Here is a 19,631-nt window from a genome sequence, read left to right as displayed (position 1 = left end):
TACCACTCCGTGCAATGTGAAGTCCTGGTTCCATATGTTCCTGGAAGGTGCTAGTCCGGCCGGTGATCGCGGCAACGTAGAACAGAAGGGGAGGATGAAGCTAAGCACAGACTTCCAGTACATAAAATTCCAAAAAAATTTTATTAAGTGAAAAACATGATTTAAAAACAAAACCTGACGCGATATGTATCCTATGACTAAGGGTACTGACGTGCCAGAAACGCGCCAGGTTTTCATTAGCCAACCTAGCGTGACGTCATCATTGTGGTGTGAGGTGCACACTGTCACGCCAAACTGGCCAATCATAAGAGATCCTGGAGATGCCAGCAGTTAGGAATCAGTTCACACTCAGCAGGCAAGAGTCCTGCAAATGTGTTTGGTCTAGAAGAAATTATCCTAATCATACAGGGCAGAGGCAAGAGATGGAGTTTACATCTATAGTCAGAATGTTAAGAGTAGCAATATGGGGTTGATTAATTATTAGGTACAAAGATGTTACATGGGAAAAAATAAGTACAAGCAAGTGTACACATAACATAATAGAGAATAGACAGGTCACCAAAGATTAAGGACGAGAAGGAAAATCCACAATACATGGTAAATTTATAAGGAAATAGGAAGGTAGAATTAGGCTTCTTAAGTGTTGTCTTCTACTGTGCAGCCATAATAGGTCCAGGGAAATAAAAAAAATGATATTTTCTTCCCAGCCTGTGTCTGCTCCTCCATTTGGAGCGTTTCTTCCCCTGCCGGTCTCCTGGTATCAACTTCCGGCCAGATTGTCACATGCCAAGTGCAGCCAATATGGGACTTCCAGTAGCAGATAACTCCCTTTAAGGACTATTTCTACCATGTCCACCTCCATACATTCTGGTAAAATGTAACATATTTGAGGTGACCACATTTTCTCAATGCAGTCTTGTTTGTCTGCCAAAATACAAATACGGCACTTATTGTGGACTTGTCCCGTCAATGCTGCACCAGTTTGTGTAGTGAGTGACATCCAAGCTGTGACTTTGGCCTCCATTCCTACTTTATTTTCTTCCACCTATCTTTACTGAAGTATCACTGTACCAGGAGCTTCTTCTCTATCCTTTAGTAGGACATGGTGTACGCTGCCCTGCTTTGTGATCGCTAGCTTCTGTATTACACGTTTTCTACTTATTTTGCAGAGGCTCAGATCAGATTTCTGAAGGCAAAGCTCCGAGTAATGCAGGAAGAGCTGGACAATGTGACTCATGAATGCAATAAGAAGGTAAAATCTTCTCTCTGAGCCTTCACTAAGGAGCTACTGAATAATTTCAGTCACTTTGCCCCCCATACGCCTATTATTCCATGAAATGACGGGTGAGATTTAACCTATTGTGTGACTTTCAGGATGATGAGAACCACAACCTTACATCTCGAGTAAAGGACCTGGAAGAGGAACGCGTGAGACTGCAGAGAACCGCCAACATAATGCAGACCCAGGCGGAAAAATATAAGGCTTTAATGGAAGAATCTAATAAGAAGACTGATGGCTTACAGCACCAGCTCTCTGCTTTAGAGAAGGTGTGTTACATGGTCTTGCTTTTTCTACAAAAGGTCTTCATATTGCAAGTAAAGCAAGACCAAGTAAATGAGCTGGAACTTAAGGCTATATGCACACGTAGTGAAAGGTGCTGCGGATTTTCCGTGTGGATTTGGAAAAATCCTGCGGATTAGATTCCGCACAAGGAATTGACATGCTGCGGATTTGAACCCGCAAATCCGCGCGGAAAAATCTGCAGCATGTGCACAGTGTTTTTCATTTTACCATTGAAAACAATTGTACTGTACAACGCAGCTAAATCTGCTGCGGTTCCGCAGAGCCAAAAACGCTGCAGATCCGCAGCAGAATCCGCAACCTGTGCACATAGCCTAAGTTTGTATAAGTGCAATGTGAATGTGCACCTACACATTGCACTGATGCCAACATACTGTATGTTAAAGCTCATTTCTGATTTTGCAGTAGGTTGTTGTACTTTGTACATACAGGAGCGTGGCTTCCCCTTTTGGGCTGGGCATTTTGTCCATATAGTATTCCACGGGCAGACGTCTGAACAGTCAGGTCTAGGTCCTGCTCTGCCCTCAATTTTGAGGTCCGCTGACACATAGGTGAACTGCAAGTGTTAGGATCCGGCCTGATTGTGTACAACTTGTCGCGGTGGGATGGTTTTACGCTTTTTTGATCAAAATCGCGCCAGCTAAGTACATTATGTTATTTATATGTACTATTACTACAGGGTATTTGCTCATTTTGGTTTAATTTTAGGTTCTGTCTTATAGCTAATAAAGCCCAAAGAGCAGCCAAAAGATCTAGCACAACATGTAATTTACTATTGCTGTTATGTTAGCACTGCAGCCTTGCAGCGCTGGGGTCCTGAGTTCTAATCCCACCAAGGACAACATCTGTAAGGAGTTTGTATGTTCTCCCCGTGTTTTCATGGGATTCCTCTGGGTTTTCCGGTTTCCTCCCACACTCCAAAGACATACTGATAGGGAACCTAGATTGTGAGCTCCAATGGGGACAGTGATGATGATGTCTGTAAAACACTATGGAATTAATGGAGCTACATAAATAAGAAAAAAAATATGTTCTGTTAACACCTTCCTCTTGAGTATAAAGACCCCACTATAATTGATAAGAATTTAGATGGTGCTTAAAGTATTAGTTGCCAACGTGACTGATTAACTCATATGTCATATGAGCAGTACAGCATAATTTACCCTTGCACGCCAACCATGAAATCCGCCCTCTCTGCTCATTTTAGAACCATTTGTTGTGGGGTTTTTTTTTTTCCTAGAAAGTAAATCCTCTTTAGCCGACATTAGAGCTTTACCTTGTGTCACAAGCTATGACATTAACCCTGTGAGATGTGGGGTATTATGTTAGATGATTTAGTAATTTATATAATGGCTGTGAGCAGTTGCTATACAGAGGAGCGAGGGTCTGGTGTTTTTATCCTTGAGTGAGTTGCAGTGCTGAAATCCTCATCGCTAAGTGATCTACAGTATAGAAACGGTGGCTCCAATCCTTTATTCCCTTGGTGCATCCCTTACATTTAGTGTGATCTTTATCAGGAAAGGAAACTACTTAATTGTGAACATTTCTGCTAAATTTGCAGAAGCGGACCATGTAGCGTCTCCTGGTACGTGGACGCCATCATATTTGTTAGGAGTAGTACATTTCTAAAAAGAGAAGTAAAAAAAAAATATGTAAGGCCGGGTTTCACATTTGCGTTACAGGCCGCAGCGCCGGCCTGCGCACGGCCGCCGCTAAGCCCCGCCCCCTGCCGCCCCTCCGGCGGTAGCTCCGCCTCCAGGCGCATGACGCTGCATGCGTCATGCGTCCCCTATCATCACTGAAGACGCAGGCCGTGCGCAGTATGTGTTTGGCGGCGCCTGCGTCCTTTTGACGGTGCGCCGACCAGCGCCAAACGCAACCTGTTGCAATTTGGTTGCGCTCGGCGCTCCGTCAAAAGGACGCAGGCACCGCCAAACGCATACTGCGCACGGCCTGCGTCCTCAGTGATAAAGATAGGGGACGCATGACGCATGCAGCGTCATGCGCCCGGAGGCGGAGCTACTGCCGGAGGCGTGGCAGGGGCGGGGCTTAGCGGCGGCCGTGCGCAGGCCGGCGCTGCGGCCTGTAACGCAAATGTGAAACTGGCCTTAGACAGATGAGCAGAAAGGGCCTTGTCAATATGAGGAACAAGCTATAAAGAATACAGTGGTAACTTTGTCAAGGAGGTGGGTGGCACAAATGACAGCAGATCTTGAAGGGATCATACAGCAGATTACACAATAGTTTAATTGCCTCTTTCATAGGGTTGAGTTGTAAGTAAGGAAATTCCAGAGATTTTAAAAAAGAGACTTTGAAAATAAAATACAAAACTTAGATCATATGCTGCACACAGATACGCTAATGTGAAGCCAGCCTAAGAAATTAACATTGCTGGACTACATTGGTTTGGCAACGCCCGCTCCCTCTGTGATAAGCACCTCAATGTCTATGGACTTTGTACATGGAGAGCCTGGTGTGGGCAGGATTAGCTTTCTCACCTCTGCTTCATGCTAAATCTAAAAATCTCTGAAAGTGTCAGAACTGTTGCACCCAGTAATCTAAGTGATACATCGTTGGATTCAACTTCTCTTTACCTACATCATGCTGCTTTCAGATGAGGTAGCAAAAACGTTCTGACAGATTCCCTTTAAAACTGTTATGTTGAAAAATAGTGACTGATCTGCTGACAGGATATTATACAGCTGGAGGAGCTGATCAGATTTATATACATTTTATGGGAAAAGATTCAGTAAAACTTGCATTCTGTTCATTGAACCCCTTGGTTTTTGCATGCATTATGAATGCAGTGGATGATCCTACTCAGTGATTGACAGCTATCTCTGCATGCACAGTCTTATAAGACTGTCAGTCACTGAGTAGGACCGCCCACTGGACTCATTTGTAAATACCTGGGATTTCAATGCATAAAATATTGGTTGTAGTTTTCCCACAAACCTATATATCGTTCTGCTTGGCTTCTCCATCTCGATAATATACTGTCCATAGATTTCACTGCATGTACAACTTGACAGGTTCCCTTTAAAGAGAGCCATCACCCCATGCAGTAAATGTTACTCTGCATTTCTAATGTATAGTCACTATACCAAATGACCTCCGCTCTGCGGGTGATTCTTCTGTATTTGTGATCGGTGCCCCATTTGTTGTAAAGGCATGGGATAGTGCTATGGTAAGTCTGAACCAATGCCTCCCCTTTCACTCTCTGCCCCACAACCATTGTCATCAGGGCTGGTCCATCCCACACCAATGGTAAAGCACGGAAGGCATGGTTCAGATGTAACAGCGCTCCCCAAGCCTCTGACGGGAACACTGACCTCAAAGGTGGAAGAAGCGGCAGCAGAACGGAGGCCGTTAGGTAGAGTTACACATTAGAAAGGCATATGTACATTTACTATTGATGGAAGATCACTTTAAGCATCCGACACTATTGAAAAAAAAGCAACTCTAAAAAGAAAACCATGACAGACCTTATATTTAGCTCAATGAGAAGTTTTACAAAACAGATTATACTGGTGTACAAAGAAGGGCAACTGTTTGTACATTGTATGGTTATTAGACAACCAAAAATACCCTGATATACAAAAACACGTACATAACTCTAGAACTATACATTTCAAAACTCCCAATAGAAAAAAAAGAGTATAAGTTCCATATACAATTTATTTTGATCTTTATTTAATAAATATTAAAAAAGAAAATGAAGTAGAGTATACAAAAGTAATATCAGAAGCTGTAAATACCATATATTAGTCGCAGAAAATGATATTACTTATTTTTCCCTGCTTAAAGACCTATTCCATATCCATTGGACTGGAATACATGGAGATTAAGCATTGATATAAGTACAACACAAGGTGTATGTAGTATAAGGTGCTGCTTATTAACGTGCATATACCATACAGTATCATAGTAATAAGACTCGCATAATAGGACAGGGTATAGTAATGGTGCTGCCGCCGCCCTAACGCACGTTTCGTGTGGTCACTTCCTCAGGATGATGGAGTGAAGAGTTGTCTACAATAAAAGAAGTATGATGAAGCTTTTATTTCTGCTCTTAAACATGTCACAACCAATGAAAGCATGTTCTACAAGAAGGAGCAAGACTAAATGTAAGGCATTGTCAAAGAGGAAGTGACAGATAAGCGTGAGGTGGAAAAGAAATGGTTACCAGTAAGGGGAGCATTGGTCCTAACCAGTCTGATTGCCAGACAATATTGGAGAGGCACAAGTTAAGGCCACCATACAAGATGAATAAAAGTCAGGCGAACCCACTTTCCAGCTATTGTGAGTTTTATATATTTTTTTGCTAATTTTTTTCTGCAGGCAGAAAGGCCGCTATCAGATATGTCTTCAAGTGACTTGCTGCTCTCTCCCCTTAGAGACTTCATGTCCACTTGGCTACGCATTCATGTGTTTTTGGGAAGTCAGGCTAATATGTATGGGTATGGCACCACTGATCTAGCTCAGCTAATAGAAAGGTGTCTTCCTACTGATGACTAATATGTGTGTGAGACCAACATAAAAGGGCTAATTGCTTTGTTAAAATCAATGACCAATTGTTAGGATAGGCTATTAGTATCAGATCAGTGTCCCACTTTTGGCAAGTGAATAGGACAGATCTGCAATACCTGTACTATAAGTGTAGGCAGTACAGAGCAGTGTAAACAGCGAAGAGGACCACGGGCCCCTTCAGACAACTGAACAATGGGGTACCAGTAGTCGGACCCCTACCCATCTAAAATTGATAGCTTATTTCATGTATAAATGTCTGTTCTTATTGTCAGTATATTTGATTTTGAAAACATATTTTTCATGATGGGGGTCAGTTATGCCTTTTCTCCTTGTTTTAGTTCCTCTCCATGGCAGTGGAGGAAAAATCAGCGCAATGGTGTCTTAAGGCCCCGTCTCACATAGCGAGATCGCTGATGCGTCACTGATTTTGTGACTCGCCAGCGATCTCGCTACCTGTGACACATAGCGGCGACCGGCCCGCCCCGCCGGATATCGCTGATCGTGCTCGAATGTTCTGGGCCGTTTTTTCATCGTCATCGTCCCGCTGTCCAGCATGTATCGCTGGGTGTGACGCCAACGAGCGACCTCGTTGGCGACGCAGAACTCAGGGATGCAGGCGGGAATTGTTCAAAATAGTTGCTGTGTGACAATGCACCAGCGATGCTTACCAGGTCATATCGTTGTCGGGATCGCTGGTGCATCGTTGAAGAGATCTGCCTGTATGACCGCTTACTAGCGACCATGTAGCGACGCCCCAGCGATCCTTACAGGTCGCATTGTTGTCGGGATCGCTGGTGCATCGTTGAAGAGATCTGCCTGTTTGGCAGCTTACTAGCGACCATGTAGCGATGCACCAGCGATCCTTACCAGGTCGTATCGTTGTCGGGATCGCTGGTGCATCGTTGAAGAGATCTGCCTGTATGACAGCTTACTAGCGACCATGTAGCGACGCGCCAGCGATCCTTACCAGGTCGTATCGTTGTCGGGATCGCTGGTGCATCGTTGAAGAGATCTGCCTGTATGACAGCTTACTAGCGACCATGTAGCGACGCACCAGCGATCCTTACCAGGTCGTATCATTGTCGGGATCGCTGGTGCATCGTTGAAGAGATCTGCCTGTATGACAGCTTACTAGCGACCATGTAGCGACGCACCAGCGATCCTTACCAGGTCGTATCGTTGTCATGATCGCTGGTGCGTCGCTATGTGAAACGGGACCCTTAATGTTAGGAAGAACAGCCTGGAATCAACGACCTTTTCATTATCATGTCTTTGCTGGAGAAATATTTGTCGCCCCCTACTTTTATAATTTTTGCCTTTTCAGGCCAGCTGCTCGATACAGAGGGTTAACCTTGATATTTTATTTCTAGAACTGATAGCGTCTTATCCTATTGAAGAAGTAAAATATCACAATACAGATGAAGGTTAAAAGCAAAGCATTCCCTCAGGGATGGGGGTGAGGAGTGATATGAGGTCATTTCTATTTTCTTGCTTTTGAAATATTAGCCGAGGTAGGACCTTGGGAGAGACTCTGTAGGACTTGCTAATAAGGGATGATGTAATAATGTCCATGATCTTCTTGCTGTGCCTAGGCAACATGCTGAGAATACACACTGGCGTAAGTCATTTTGTTGGGAGGTGGAAAATGGTATTTGTCCCTCTTGATTTTTCTGTCAGCTTTTACTCTTCCAGTTTAATTATTACCCATTATTTGTCTAGCATTGGCAATGCTTGGACTGCCATAGAGACAAAGCACTCCTAATGGGGCTTAAAATCTAATCTCAAGTACAAGTACTAACTCAGTAAGCCTTCTTCATAGGAAGCTAATTTATAGTATGGTTTTTGGGGAGTGTGAGGAGACTTGAGTTACCCAGAGGAAGCGCACATGGAAAACATGGACACTAATAACTCAGGAAAAGTAGCATAGGAAACTTTGATTTTAACTATTAAATATGCCGTAGATGCTATTAAGATTCCACTATTGGGAATGGCTATTAAAGTCCAAGGATGAGGATGGAGGCCACTGCTGTAGCCATGTCCTTCTGCACGATTATAGAGGTTTATATGTTGACCTTTTTACTACAGAAGCTTATATCATTACAAATGGTGTAAAATATTTGTGTGTGTGTTGTCATTTTGCTCTTATTGTATAAAAACATTAACCCTAAAAAAATGCCAAAAATGAGACACTTCAGGATCAGAAGACAATAGAAGATTGCACGGGTGGCACTCTGGATCAGAAGATTGCTCAGGTGGCACTATGGATCAGAAGATTGCTCTCGTGGCACTCTGGATCAGAAGATTGCTCGGGTGGCACTCTGGATCAGAAGATTGCTCTCGTGGCACTCTGGATCAGAAGATTGCTCTCGTGGCACACTAAATCAGAAGATTGCTCTCGTGGCACTCTGGATCATAAGATTGCTCGGGTGGCACTCTGGATCATAAGATTGCTCGGGTGGCACTCTGGATCATAAGATTGCTCGGGTGGCACTCTGGATCATAAGATTGCTCGGGTGGCACACTGGATCAGAAGATTGCTCTCATGGCACTCTGGATCAGAAGATTGCTCTCGTGGCACACTGGATCAGAAGATTGCTCTCGTGGCACTCTGGATCAGAAGATTGCTCTCGTGGCACTCTGGATCAGAAGATTGCTCGGGTGGCACTCTGGATCAGAAGATTGCTCTCGTGGCACTCTGGATCATAAGATTTCTCAGGTGGCACTCTGGATCATAAGGTTGCTCGGGTGGCACTCTGGATCAGAAGGTTGCTCAGGTGGCACTCTGGATCAGAAGAATGCTCAGGTGGGGAGAAGCTAGGAATAAGTGTTCAAAAGATTTCGGATGCAATAAAAGTTTGGATTGCAAAAATGAATAAAAATGTTGGTGTTGGGAAGTGTGCAAAAATTGTCACAATGAGTGAGAGCATGGAGTGTATGGAGGGAATGGCACTGTGGTTCATTTAGAAGTGGTGCGCGACTCTCAAAACTTGATCAGAGTATATGTTTAATATTAAGTGTAAAGGGATTCTCTGTGAGTAGCGGGTGTTTTATTATTTTAACCAATGGAATGAAAATACTGAAACAGGGAAACCCCCCCCATTAACAGACACATAGCGTATAATTGGCTGTATGGGGTGGAGTGCCTAAAGAATGGAAAAGTACTAACCTGAATCTTAAAGGGAATTTGTCAGCAGGTTTTTGCTATGTTATCTGAGGACATCATGAGGTAGGGGTTAAAACACTGTACTCAGCAATGTGTCACTTGCCAGACTGTGTGCTGTTTACTTACAATGAAGGTTTTATCACTAGGACATGATCATTGGTGTGACTAGCTGGCCATGGGAGCACTCATACAAATGTGCCCCCTCTTGTGATAAAGCAGCTCGCTGTCTGTAGACTGGGGGGGGGTTAGCTGTCTCAGCTCTGCTTCCTGCTAAATCTAAGAACTCTGATTGTGTCACAGCTGCTGCACCCAGTAACCTAAGTGATATATCACTAAATTCAGGGTCTCTTTGCCTACATCATGCTGCTCTCAGATAACGTAGCAATAACCTGCTCACAGATTCCCTTTAAATCAATTAAATAAACAGAAATAAAATAAGCAATTTGTTTATTTTGCTTCCTTATATGGCGCCATTAATTCCACAGCACCTTACAGATATAATCATTGTCCCCATTGGGGGTCACAATCTAAATTTCCTATTAGTAAGTTTTTGGAGTGTGGGAGGAAACCGGAGAATACATTGCCGATGTTGTCCTTGGTGGGATTTGAAGCTACAGCACAAACACACAGTGCTAACCACTGAGCCACCGTGCTGTCATAAATAATAACTGTCACTTGAGTGTATGGGATAGGATCATATGCCATTTTAATAGTTGGCAGAACGGGTTAGGATAGTTGTGTGGCATTGGAAGAGACACAGCTGAGGGTGAAGCAAAAGTGGGGTTTTAAAGAGGAGCAAGTGAACGAACACTGTAACTGTTCCTAATGGAGAGAAGAATGAATTAGATCTTCTGTTCTATTCACCCCACAGTGACTACAGTTGTGCTCGTCGAGAGGACATACTCCTGTACTAACATTAATCTGTAGTTTCCACTAAATATGCAAGTTCTTTGGGTATAATGACTACTGTCCGGCATAGCATACAGGGTAGTGAGCTGTCATTCGGCAGGCAGCTATTTCTCCCGACTCCTCCAAACACAGGAGCGCCCCCTCTGCCGAGTGCTCTTGTGTTCTCTATGAGAGTGCCACTGCCAGACATCTCTATTGGCGGCTCGGCTCGCTAAGGGCAAGAGGATCGGCAGTGAGAAATTGGACATGCTGGATCTTCTTCTCCACTGGCGTCCTCTGTCAGGAGGCCCCCATGCACATTAGACTGTCGCCGATACTGACTGGTTTGGCTGATGTTAATCTAATGTATATGGGGGCCTTAGGGAGCCAATTCATCCACCTTGGATTAATATTAATTACCCAGTCAGCCAGAATTGAATGTAGTATCTTATAATTTATCATTCATTTACATTTATTTATTCAATTTTCACATATTTTTAATTTTATTTATGTGAACTGCAGAAAAGTCTTCTTCTAAGCGACTTCAGATTTATGAAATAATTGCCTATATATCTAATGTTAATCAACGGTTGAGTTTCACTTAAAAGACAGGATTTTTTTTTCCTGACCACATGTTGCGCATTGCTGTACACGGGTTCTTCAGTTTTATAAGCCAATTACAGACTAATATGGAACATGTTTTCTATCTGATTTAGGAACTGGAAAACGTTAAAAGAATACAGAAACAGTCTGTAAGCAATCAAAGTGCTACCGAGGTTCGCCTGAACAGAGCCGTGGAGGAAGCAGATAGATACAAAATGGAACTCAATAAACTAAAGCAAAGTAACAAGGTATTTTAATTGAATTTAGGCTTTTTCATTCCACTCATTATGGATATTGTTTCCTGGGTCGGATAAGATGCATTAGTACATCTTGACCAACCCCAAGTATTTATAGATGAAAAGTACAATGCAGTCATTGTTTCTAAGTGAAATATTATCTTTTTTTGTGGATAACGTAAATGTTTGCAACCTTCTAATACACATCTAATATAACATTTACATCCAGAGATTGAAAAAAGAGTACAGACTTATGATGATGACAACCCTGCACTGTACAGACCTATGTCACTGACAACCCTGCACTGTACAGACCTATGTCACTGATGACAACCCTGCACTGTACAGACCTATGTCACTGACAACCCTGCACTGTACAGACCTATGTCACTGATGACAACCCTGCACTGTACAGACCTATGTCACTGACAACCCTGCACTGTACAGACCTATGCCACTGATGACAGCCCTGCACTGTACAGACCTATGTCACTGACAACCCTGCACTGTACAGACCTATATCACTGACAACCCTGCACTGTATAGACCTATGTCACTGCTGATAGCCCTGCCCAGTACAGACCTATGTCACTGCTGACAGCCCTGCACAGTACAGACCTATGTCACTGATGACATCCCTGCACTGTACAGACCTATGTCACTGACAACCCTGCACTGTACAGACCTATGCCACTGCTGACAGCCCTGTACAGTACAGACTTATGTCACTGACAACCCTGCCCAGTACAGACCTATGTCACTGCTGACAACCCCGCACAGTACAAACCTATGTCACTGATGACAGCCCTGCACTGTACAGACCTATGTCACTGCTGACAGCCCTGCACAGTACAGACCTATGTCACTGATGACAGCCCTGCACAGTACAGACCTATGTCACTGACAAACCTGCACTGTACAGACCTATGTCATTGATGACAGCCCTGCACAGTACAGACCTATGTCACTGACAACCCTGGCCAGTACAGACCTATGTCACTGCTGACAGCCCTGCACAGTACAGACCTATGTCACTGACAACCCTGGCCAGTACAGACCTATGTCACTGCTGACAGCCCTGCACAGTACAGACCTATGCCACTGACAACCCCGCACAGTACAAACCTATGTCACTGATGACAGCCCTGCACTGTACAGACCTATGTCACTGATGACAGCCCTGCACTGTACAGACCTATGTCACTGATGACAGCCGTGCCCAGTACAGACCTATGTCATTGATGCTAGCCCTGCAAAGTACAGACTTATGTCACTGATGACAGCCCTGCCCAGTACAGACCTATGTCACTGATGACAGCCCTGCACTGTACAGACCTATGTCACTGATGACAGCCCTGCACAGTACAGACCTATGTCATTGATGATAGCCCTGCACAGTACAGACCTATGTCACTGATGACAGCCCTGCACAGTGCACATCTATGTCACTGATGACAGCCCTGCACAGTACAGACCTGTCACTCATGACAGCCCTGCACAGTGCACTTCTGTCACTGATGACAGCCCTGCCCCGTACAGACCTATGTCACTGATGACAGCCCTGCACAGTGCAGACTTATGACACTGATGACAGCCCTAGTTGTGCGTACAGGTGGAGACAATTTAAACATCCTTTGGCCAGTATCTGCAACCTTTGGCACTCCAGCTTTTGTGAAACTATGACTCCCATCATTCCTTGACAGCTACCGGCTCAGGCATGTTAGGAGCTGTAGTTTTACAACTGCTGGAGTACTGAAGGTTGCTGATCCATAGTCTATGGCATGTGCAACCTACATCTTTGTTCACACTGACATCATAGTTTGTGTTTAGCTAAGATGTGTAACTGATCTGCTCAGATGTTCAGTAATGCACGGTTTTTCTGGCAGTGAAAAACTAAGTGCACCTGAGGGAAGGGAACTGAAGTTATTTAATGGCATTGTCCGTTTTCACAAAATCTTTGACCCTTCTGCAGTTTATTATAAAAAAAGAAATTGCGCTTTACTCATTATCCCTGGATCCAATGCTGGGTCTCTGGCACTGCTCCTGGTAGCTGGTATTGGCTGCAGCGCTGATGTTGCAACAACAGTTCTGCTGCCAATAAGTGAGTACAGTGGCTGTTCCCGTGTATATGGAGCACCATACACAGAGCTGCTGAGCTCACTGATTGGCTGCCACCTTATGGACGTGGCATCAGCCCCACAGCCACTACTGCACACTGGGAGCAGCGGCAGAGACTCATTACTGGACCTGGGGAGGGTGAGTAAAGCTCAGTTTTTCTTTTTTATAACAAACTGCAGCCAGAAGAAAGGTGGTGACCACTTTATGTAACTTCAGTTCTCCTCCTTCAAGTGAACGTTGTCTTTGCCAGAAAAGCATGCATTGCTGCATGTCAGAGCAGGTCCGTTCTGGATCTTGTTTGTTCACACTGGCATCATAGTTTGTGTTTAAAGCTGCAGGTTGCAGATGCCCCAGAGCAGGGGTGGGGAACGCCCTTTTTGCAGGCTGTATACTTGCAATATGATTGGGTTGTTGAAGCCGATGACACAGATTTTCTGTAATGGGACTATCCCTTTAATTCAGCTGAAGAAAAGAGGCTGAGTCTGTCATCTCTGACGGTAGTAGAGGAATGAAGGACAAATAATTCACACTTCACACAGCGTTTGGTGGTCCCATTCTGTAAACTTGTCAGTCGACACGAAGCAAAAACCTTCTTTACTGCCAAGAGAGCATGTTTTGCGTGCAGAAAAAAACGCAGCAGAAACGCAACGTATGAACTTAGCCTAACAGAACTTACTGTTTACACAAGAACATGTTGAAAGTCACAGATCTCCAGTAGATCCCATTCTGCTTACTTTTATCTAGGGAGAGTATAAGGTTATATGCCTGAGTAGGTGCCCGTTAGCTGACATGCCTTAAAGCCATTGATTAGGAGGGGTATTCATATGCGTGGCCACTATTCACTATTAAAGAAATACATTTTATTTTATTAGTGAATGGAGAGAAACCCAGTCAGGTAAGCCAGTGCTGCTGTCACCTCCTCTCACGTGATGGCAATACATTGTAGTTATGAGTCTAATTTACAAAAACAAATATTATGTTCTATATTTGTAGATGCCGAGCATGCCCTATTCTCATCGATTTTGTTATTTAGACTCGACCATAAAAGGAGTCCACTACTTGGATATCCCTTTTTCATTCCCCATGTTTAGACCCATTAAAATAAAAACACGTATACTCGCCCCTCAGTGCCATTACCATTCCAGCGGTGTCGGCACTCGCGTTCCCTGAGCTTACGTGAGGTTGCTATGACACATGACCCCGGCACCCAATCAGCACCTGCTTCACTCTCCTCGTCTTCGAAAAAATTGAACATCATGAGGAAGTCCGAGAGCAGCCGCAGTACTGACTTCCTGTTGATGTTCAATACAATGGAAGGTGGAGAGAGTGAAGCATGCGCTATTTTAGCTCAGGGCTCGCATGACTTAACCTCACATGAACCACGGGAATGCTAGTGCCGGCACCGCCAAAACTACGCCAGCATCGGAGGTGAGTATAGGTGTTTTTATTTTAACAGGGCCAAACATGGGGAATGAAAAGGGGTTGTCCAAGTAGTGGACAACCCCTTTCAAGTCTACAGGGTTCCTTGCTAGGGCTTGTTCAGATGAGCGTATAATTCAGATATGGCTGGCTGAGTAAAAATTTTACACCACAACTAACCAACGGTATAGATGGCTGAGCGAAAAAACATCATATGTGCTAGTCTCCTCCTCCGAGTCTCGAACATTCCAGTCTATGGGTGCATAAATCGTTTCGGATCACACACAGAACATCAGTGTGGCATCTCATTTCTATGGATACATTCCCATTATTACCATAGAAAACGGTGATTGATCATGTCGTATGGATGAAAACCGTCTGAGTTTTCTGGATGATAATCTGATTTTTATTTATACTCTTGTCTGAATCCAGCCTAAATTGACACACTGAAGATACACTTTGTATTTCAGAATTTCTTAAGTTTTTTTAACTAACATGGTAAGAGTCATTGGATACATAAAAGTTCCGAGTGCAGACAGTCTACCTGCTTCAGTGAACTTAAACGGATGCAAATAGGATGACACCTGGGGAAAAAACTGGTCTGTCTCTCTTGGATGGTAACCCTCACACGGATGGAGGCTAACTCTTTTCTGCCTCAGTAAGGGGGTCAACAAACACGCCAGGTCTTGCTACATACAGATCACATTTTATGAGATTTTATTGTGAAAAATGACTGCGTTTTACCTATTAGATAGGTATTGTTGATTGTGACAACATTGAGGTCAGGCAGATAGGATCCCCAGTAGTCATCTTTGCCCTAGAGAATGGTATTGGATCTTGGAGATGGGAATACCCCTTTAACTGTGTCAAGCTGTTACTTGAAGGCCTGGCAAACACTGCTTCTGATCTGCGGTGAAATCATCCCCGCCGCTCAGAGAGCCACGGAGTCTGACTGCTGGATCCAGGTTTCAGTGTGAGCCAGAAGGTTAAGGCCTGTTTCACACATCAGTTTTTTTTCTTCAGCCAAAATCCGCTAAAATGGCGGTTAGCGGATCCGTTCCTGTACTGACCACAACGTTTGTCACCGGACTGTTACTTTAACGGATCCGTCAAAGGAAGAATTTTAAAGGAACCGCTGCCGAGAGAGAGCGAGAGAGACAGAAGGGAATTAGAAAGGAAACAGTCATGGATGCAGAGGAGTTTGTTTTACGTTGGCCGTGAGTTCCAGAGAACACAAAAGATAACTCTATGCAGGCTTTCATATGTCTTGCACTGAAGAGAGGCTTCCGTCGGGCCACTCTGCCATAAAGGCCCGACTGGAGGAGGGCTGCGGTGATAGTTGACTTTGTGGAACTTTCTCCCACCTCCTTACTGCATCTGTGGAGCTCAGCCAAAGTGATCTTGGGGTTCTTCTTTACATCACTCACCAAGGCTCTTCTCCCACGATTGCTCAGTTTGGCTGTACGGACAGGTCTAGGAAGACTTCTGGTGGTCCCAAACTTCTTCCATTTAAGGAATATGAAGGCCACTGTGCTCTTAGGAACCTTGAGTACTGAAGAAATTCTTTTGTAACTTTGGCCAGATCTTTGCCTTGCTACAATTCTGTCTCTGAGCTCCTTGGCCAATTCCTTTGACCACGATTCTCATTTGGTCTGACATGCACTGTGAGCTGTGAGGTCTTATATAGATAGGTGTGTGCCTTTACAAATCAAGTCCTATCAGTTTAATTAAACACAGCTGGACTCCAATGAAGGAGTAGAACAATCTCAAGGAGGATCACAAGGAAATGGACAGCATGTGACTTAAATATTAGTGTCTGAGCAAAGGGTCTGAATACTTATGACCATGTGATATTTCAGTTTTTCTTTTTTAATAAATTTACCAAAATATCTACATTTCTGTTTTTTTCAGTCAAGATGGGGTGCGAAGTGTACATTAATGAGAAAAAAATGAACTTTTTGGAATTTACCAAATGAAACAGAGTGAAAAATTTAAAGGGGTCTGAATACTTTCCGTACCCACTGTATTTCATTTTACCGCCATACGGTTCCAGAGAGATCAGCTATTTTTCCATGTAATTTTTAATGACCTTTTCAAGGGAGCTGGGCTCACATAGTAATTATGCAGCCTAAAGACACGCCCCCAGAGAATTGTATGAGCCACGCCCCCTTGGAAAGACCATAAAAATTACCACTAAATAAAAAGGCCCATATCTCTAATTCCTGCTGTTGCCCTGAGTATTTGTTTTTTTTTTGCTTTCTTTGTAAACCAGCTACACAGTTCTAAAAAAAAGCGAAAATTGGCCACTTTTGACCTGGTTGACGTATCCTCTTTTAAATTCTATAACAAGGCCAATTCATTATGACTGGTGATGCATTTGCCAGTCCTGGTGAAGGTGTATGATGCGCCAAATTCATTAAGAGGTGAACACCACATAATGAGTTAAATTCATCTTCTTAGGCCTCTTTCATACTTCAGTTTTTTGCATCAGTTCAAATCCGCCAAAAAGTCAGACAAGCGGATCCGTTCTCAACTGATGTCAACGGATGGCACAGGATCCGTTTTCAGACGGATCCTGAAAATGAGGAGAGAGAGAGAGAGAGAGAGAGATTTTTTTTGTCCGGCACCCAGAAAGAATTTCGGGTTAAATGAGTGTCTGGAGGATCCGCCAGAGAAAAAAACGTTGCAAGCTCCGTTTTGAAATCTTTGAGGATGGTGACGGACAGCAACTTTTGGCGGATCCTCAAAAAAAACGGATGCAACGGACAGCAATCCGTCACAATCCGCCATTAATGGAAGTCAATGGGGAAAAAAAAACAGATCCTCAAAAGAAAATTGAGGATTCGTTTTTTTCAAAACCTGGCGGATTGTGACTGATTGTAAAAAACTGAAGTGTGAAAGAGGCCTTAGTGGCATGCAACTCTGGAGAAGCAGTTATGGTGTAAGAAACAACGATACTTTTCCTGAATTTGGCCATGCACTGTATCTGTCCACAGCAAGCAAGGAGCAATTTGCACAGAGCTGCTTCAAGCTGGTGTGAAGACACCAAAATGTGCAACATTTTTGTTTAACAATTTCTGCTTAAAACACTTTGATGACCCCCCCCCTCTTTATTTATTTTTTTTCTTGCACAATTTTGTAAGAATTATCAGTAACATTCCCTTTGTCTTTGACATTACATGGGCTCTGGTTTACACTTTCTTGAAATAACACAGAAATATCACAAAGAACGTTATCCAAATCTGTTCTAGGATACAGCCAACCAGGAGAGGAAAAGGATAGAAGAACTGAAACATGAGAATAAGAAGCTGGAGAAGCAAAAAGCCGAGTTGATGACTGGATTTAAAAAACAACTCAAGCTCATCGATATTTTAAAAAGACAAAAGGTACGCTGCAATGGGAACCACACGGAAGAGAACCAAGAGTAGGAAGGTTTCAGATGCCCGTAATGAGGTTCCACTATGACCTGGGCCTGTCATCGCCACAATACTAATTTTAGGTCACCACACAATTCTATGATACTTCTGATACCCACCCTAGTGTGTGTAATAATTGTTACTGGTAATGCTGTCCTGGACCAGGTCCACAAGGCGGTCGGTTCTGTTTGCCCAAACATAGGGAGCAGCACATTTATAATTGCGTCTGGCATATTGAGCCTCATAGTATGTAAACCATACTATAAATGAACATATCTATTTAGAAATGTTACTAAAAGTCATCTGGCCTCTGAAATACTTATCAATGGCCCATTTGTCACAGTCAAGTTAGAAGCTGCCTAGATTTCTTATTTGGAGAGTTTAATTTGATACGCTTGGTGGTTGATAGCCCCCCGGAGACCCTCCAGGTTAAGTAACACCTGACAGAACTGGGTTTGAGAAGGTGACGGGTCCTGTTACATTTCAGGTGCTTTCTGCTATCGTCCATTAAAAAATATCTTTTACAAGCTAGTTGGTCCAAGAGGTGTTTTGCTCTCCTAACGAATTCCCAGGGGTCTCTGAAACCTAAAATAACTTGAGTTTTATGCTGCTCTATGGACGGGAATAATCGAGTTCTAAACTGCATTTTACACACTGACCCTTTTACAGCTTTGCTACTTGACTAAATGTTTGTTTCATATGAACAAGGGCAGACTTGAGGAATATACAATGATGGCCAATTAAAAAAAACTAACTTATAAGTACATACATTATTATAGTGTTCCTTGTATTTTATGGTGTTATGGAAGTGAATTTATCCATTTTCCTCAATTATCTATTACAGATGCACATTGAATCTGCCAAGATGCTGTCATTTACAGAAGAAGAGTTCATGAAGGCACTGGAGTGGGGTGGCTCCTAAAGCCTGAACGCATCCGGACACGTGTGAACTGTACATAAATCACTTTCTACATGTTATGGAGTAATAATAGATGTAGCACATAGAAGTTATGCCTATAAAGTTTCCATCACATTGTCATTTATGTCACGTCTTTACCAGGGTCACTGTTTTCACAATCGATGTTGTCTATGTTAATAATAATCTAATAAAACAAAAAAATGCTTCTTTTGGTGGCTTTAACCAGATGACCACCCATGACAAGAATGTACAGTACATCATTGGCATCTGACTGTTAATGCTCCATGATGTACATTTTCATTGTGACAATTTCATGGAGGGCAGGAACCATCCATAATACATCCCTGTAATTGCAGCTGAGTATTTAATGTTTTTAAATTATATTCATTTTATTATATTCTTCTGTTCTTCATGCTATGATTTCATACAAAAAAGCGATCACATTTGGTATCAGATTAAGTGTCTGTAAATATAGAATGAAGTTAAAGGGTTTGTCATCATTTAATTTATTTAATTTATTCCTTTTAAATCCATACGCTTTCTGTATGTGAAAATCAAGTCAAAGGTATTTTCCTGCGTCCAGCCTCCGCTGCTGCCCTTGTTTGTGTTGGTAGTGATTTAGTAGTGATGTCACATCATCATGTGCCCGGTGTAGCTAATCCCTGGACTTAGCGGCGATGCCAATGTAGACGGCACAAGAACTCTGACCCCATGTATCTGCTTCAGGGGTCATGTGATGTCACTACTGCAATCCACA

General features: G+C 43.2%; 1 protein-coding gene across 2 annotated transcripts in view; it reads left to right on the top strand.

Moving 5' to 3' along the window:
• TEX9 (testis expressed 9) overlaps positions 1–19,361 on the top strand; it is an 85,626-nt gene extending 66,265 nt beyond the window's left edge. For both annotated transcript variants that reach the window (XM_073587007.1, XM_073587006.1), the window contains 5 exons: positions 1,170–1,252; positions 1,375–1,548; positions 10,880–11,014; positions 17,791–17,925; positions 18,800–19,361. In XM_073587007.1, coding sequence (XP_073443108.1) covers positions 1,170–1,252; positions 1,375–1,548; positions 10,880–11,014; positions 17,791–17,925; positions 18,800–18,877 — 605 coding nt within the window. In that variant the 3' untranslated portion in view covers positions 18,878–19,361. The remainder of the gene's footprint in view (positions 1–1,169; positions 1,253–1,374; positions 1,549–10,879; positions 11,015–17,790; positions 17,926–18,799) is intronic.
• Positions 19,362–19,631: the final 270 nt, after the last annotated feature.

This window comes from Dendrobates tinctorius, unplaced genomic scaffold (genome assembly GCF_039654945.1).
Source record: "Dendrobates tinctorius isolate UK_male_01 unplaced genomic scaffold, ASM3965494v1 ptg000097l, whole genome shotgun sequence".
NCBI classification, from domain to species: Eukaryota; Metazoa; Chordata; class Amphibia; order Anura; family Dendrobatidae; genus Dendrobates; species Dendrobates tinctorius.
Note: the sequence above shows the minus strand (reverse complement) of the source record. Positions and strands in the feature narration are given on the sequence as shown.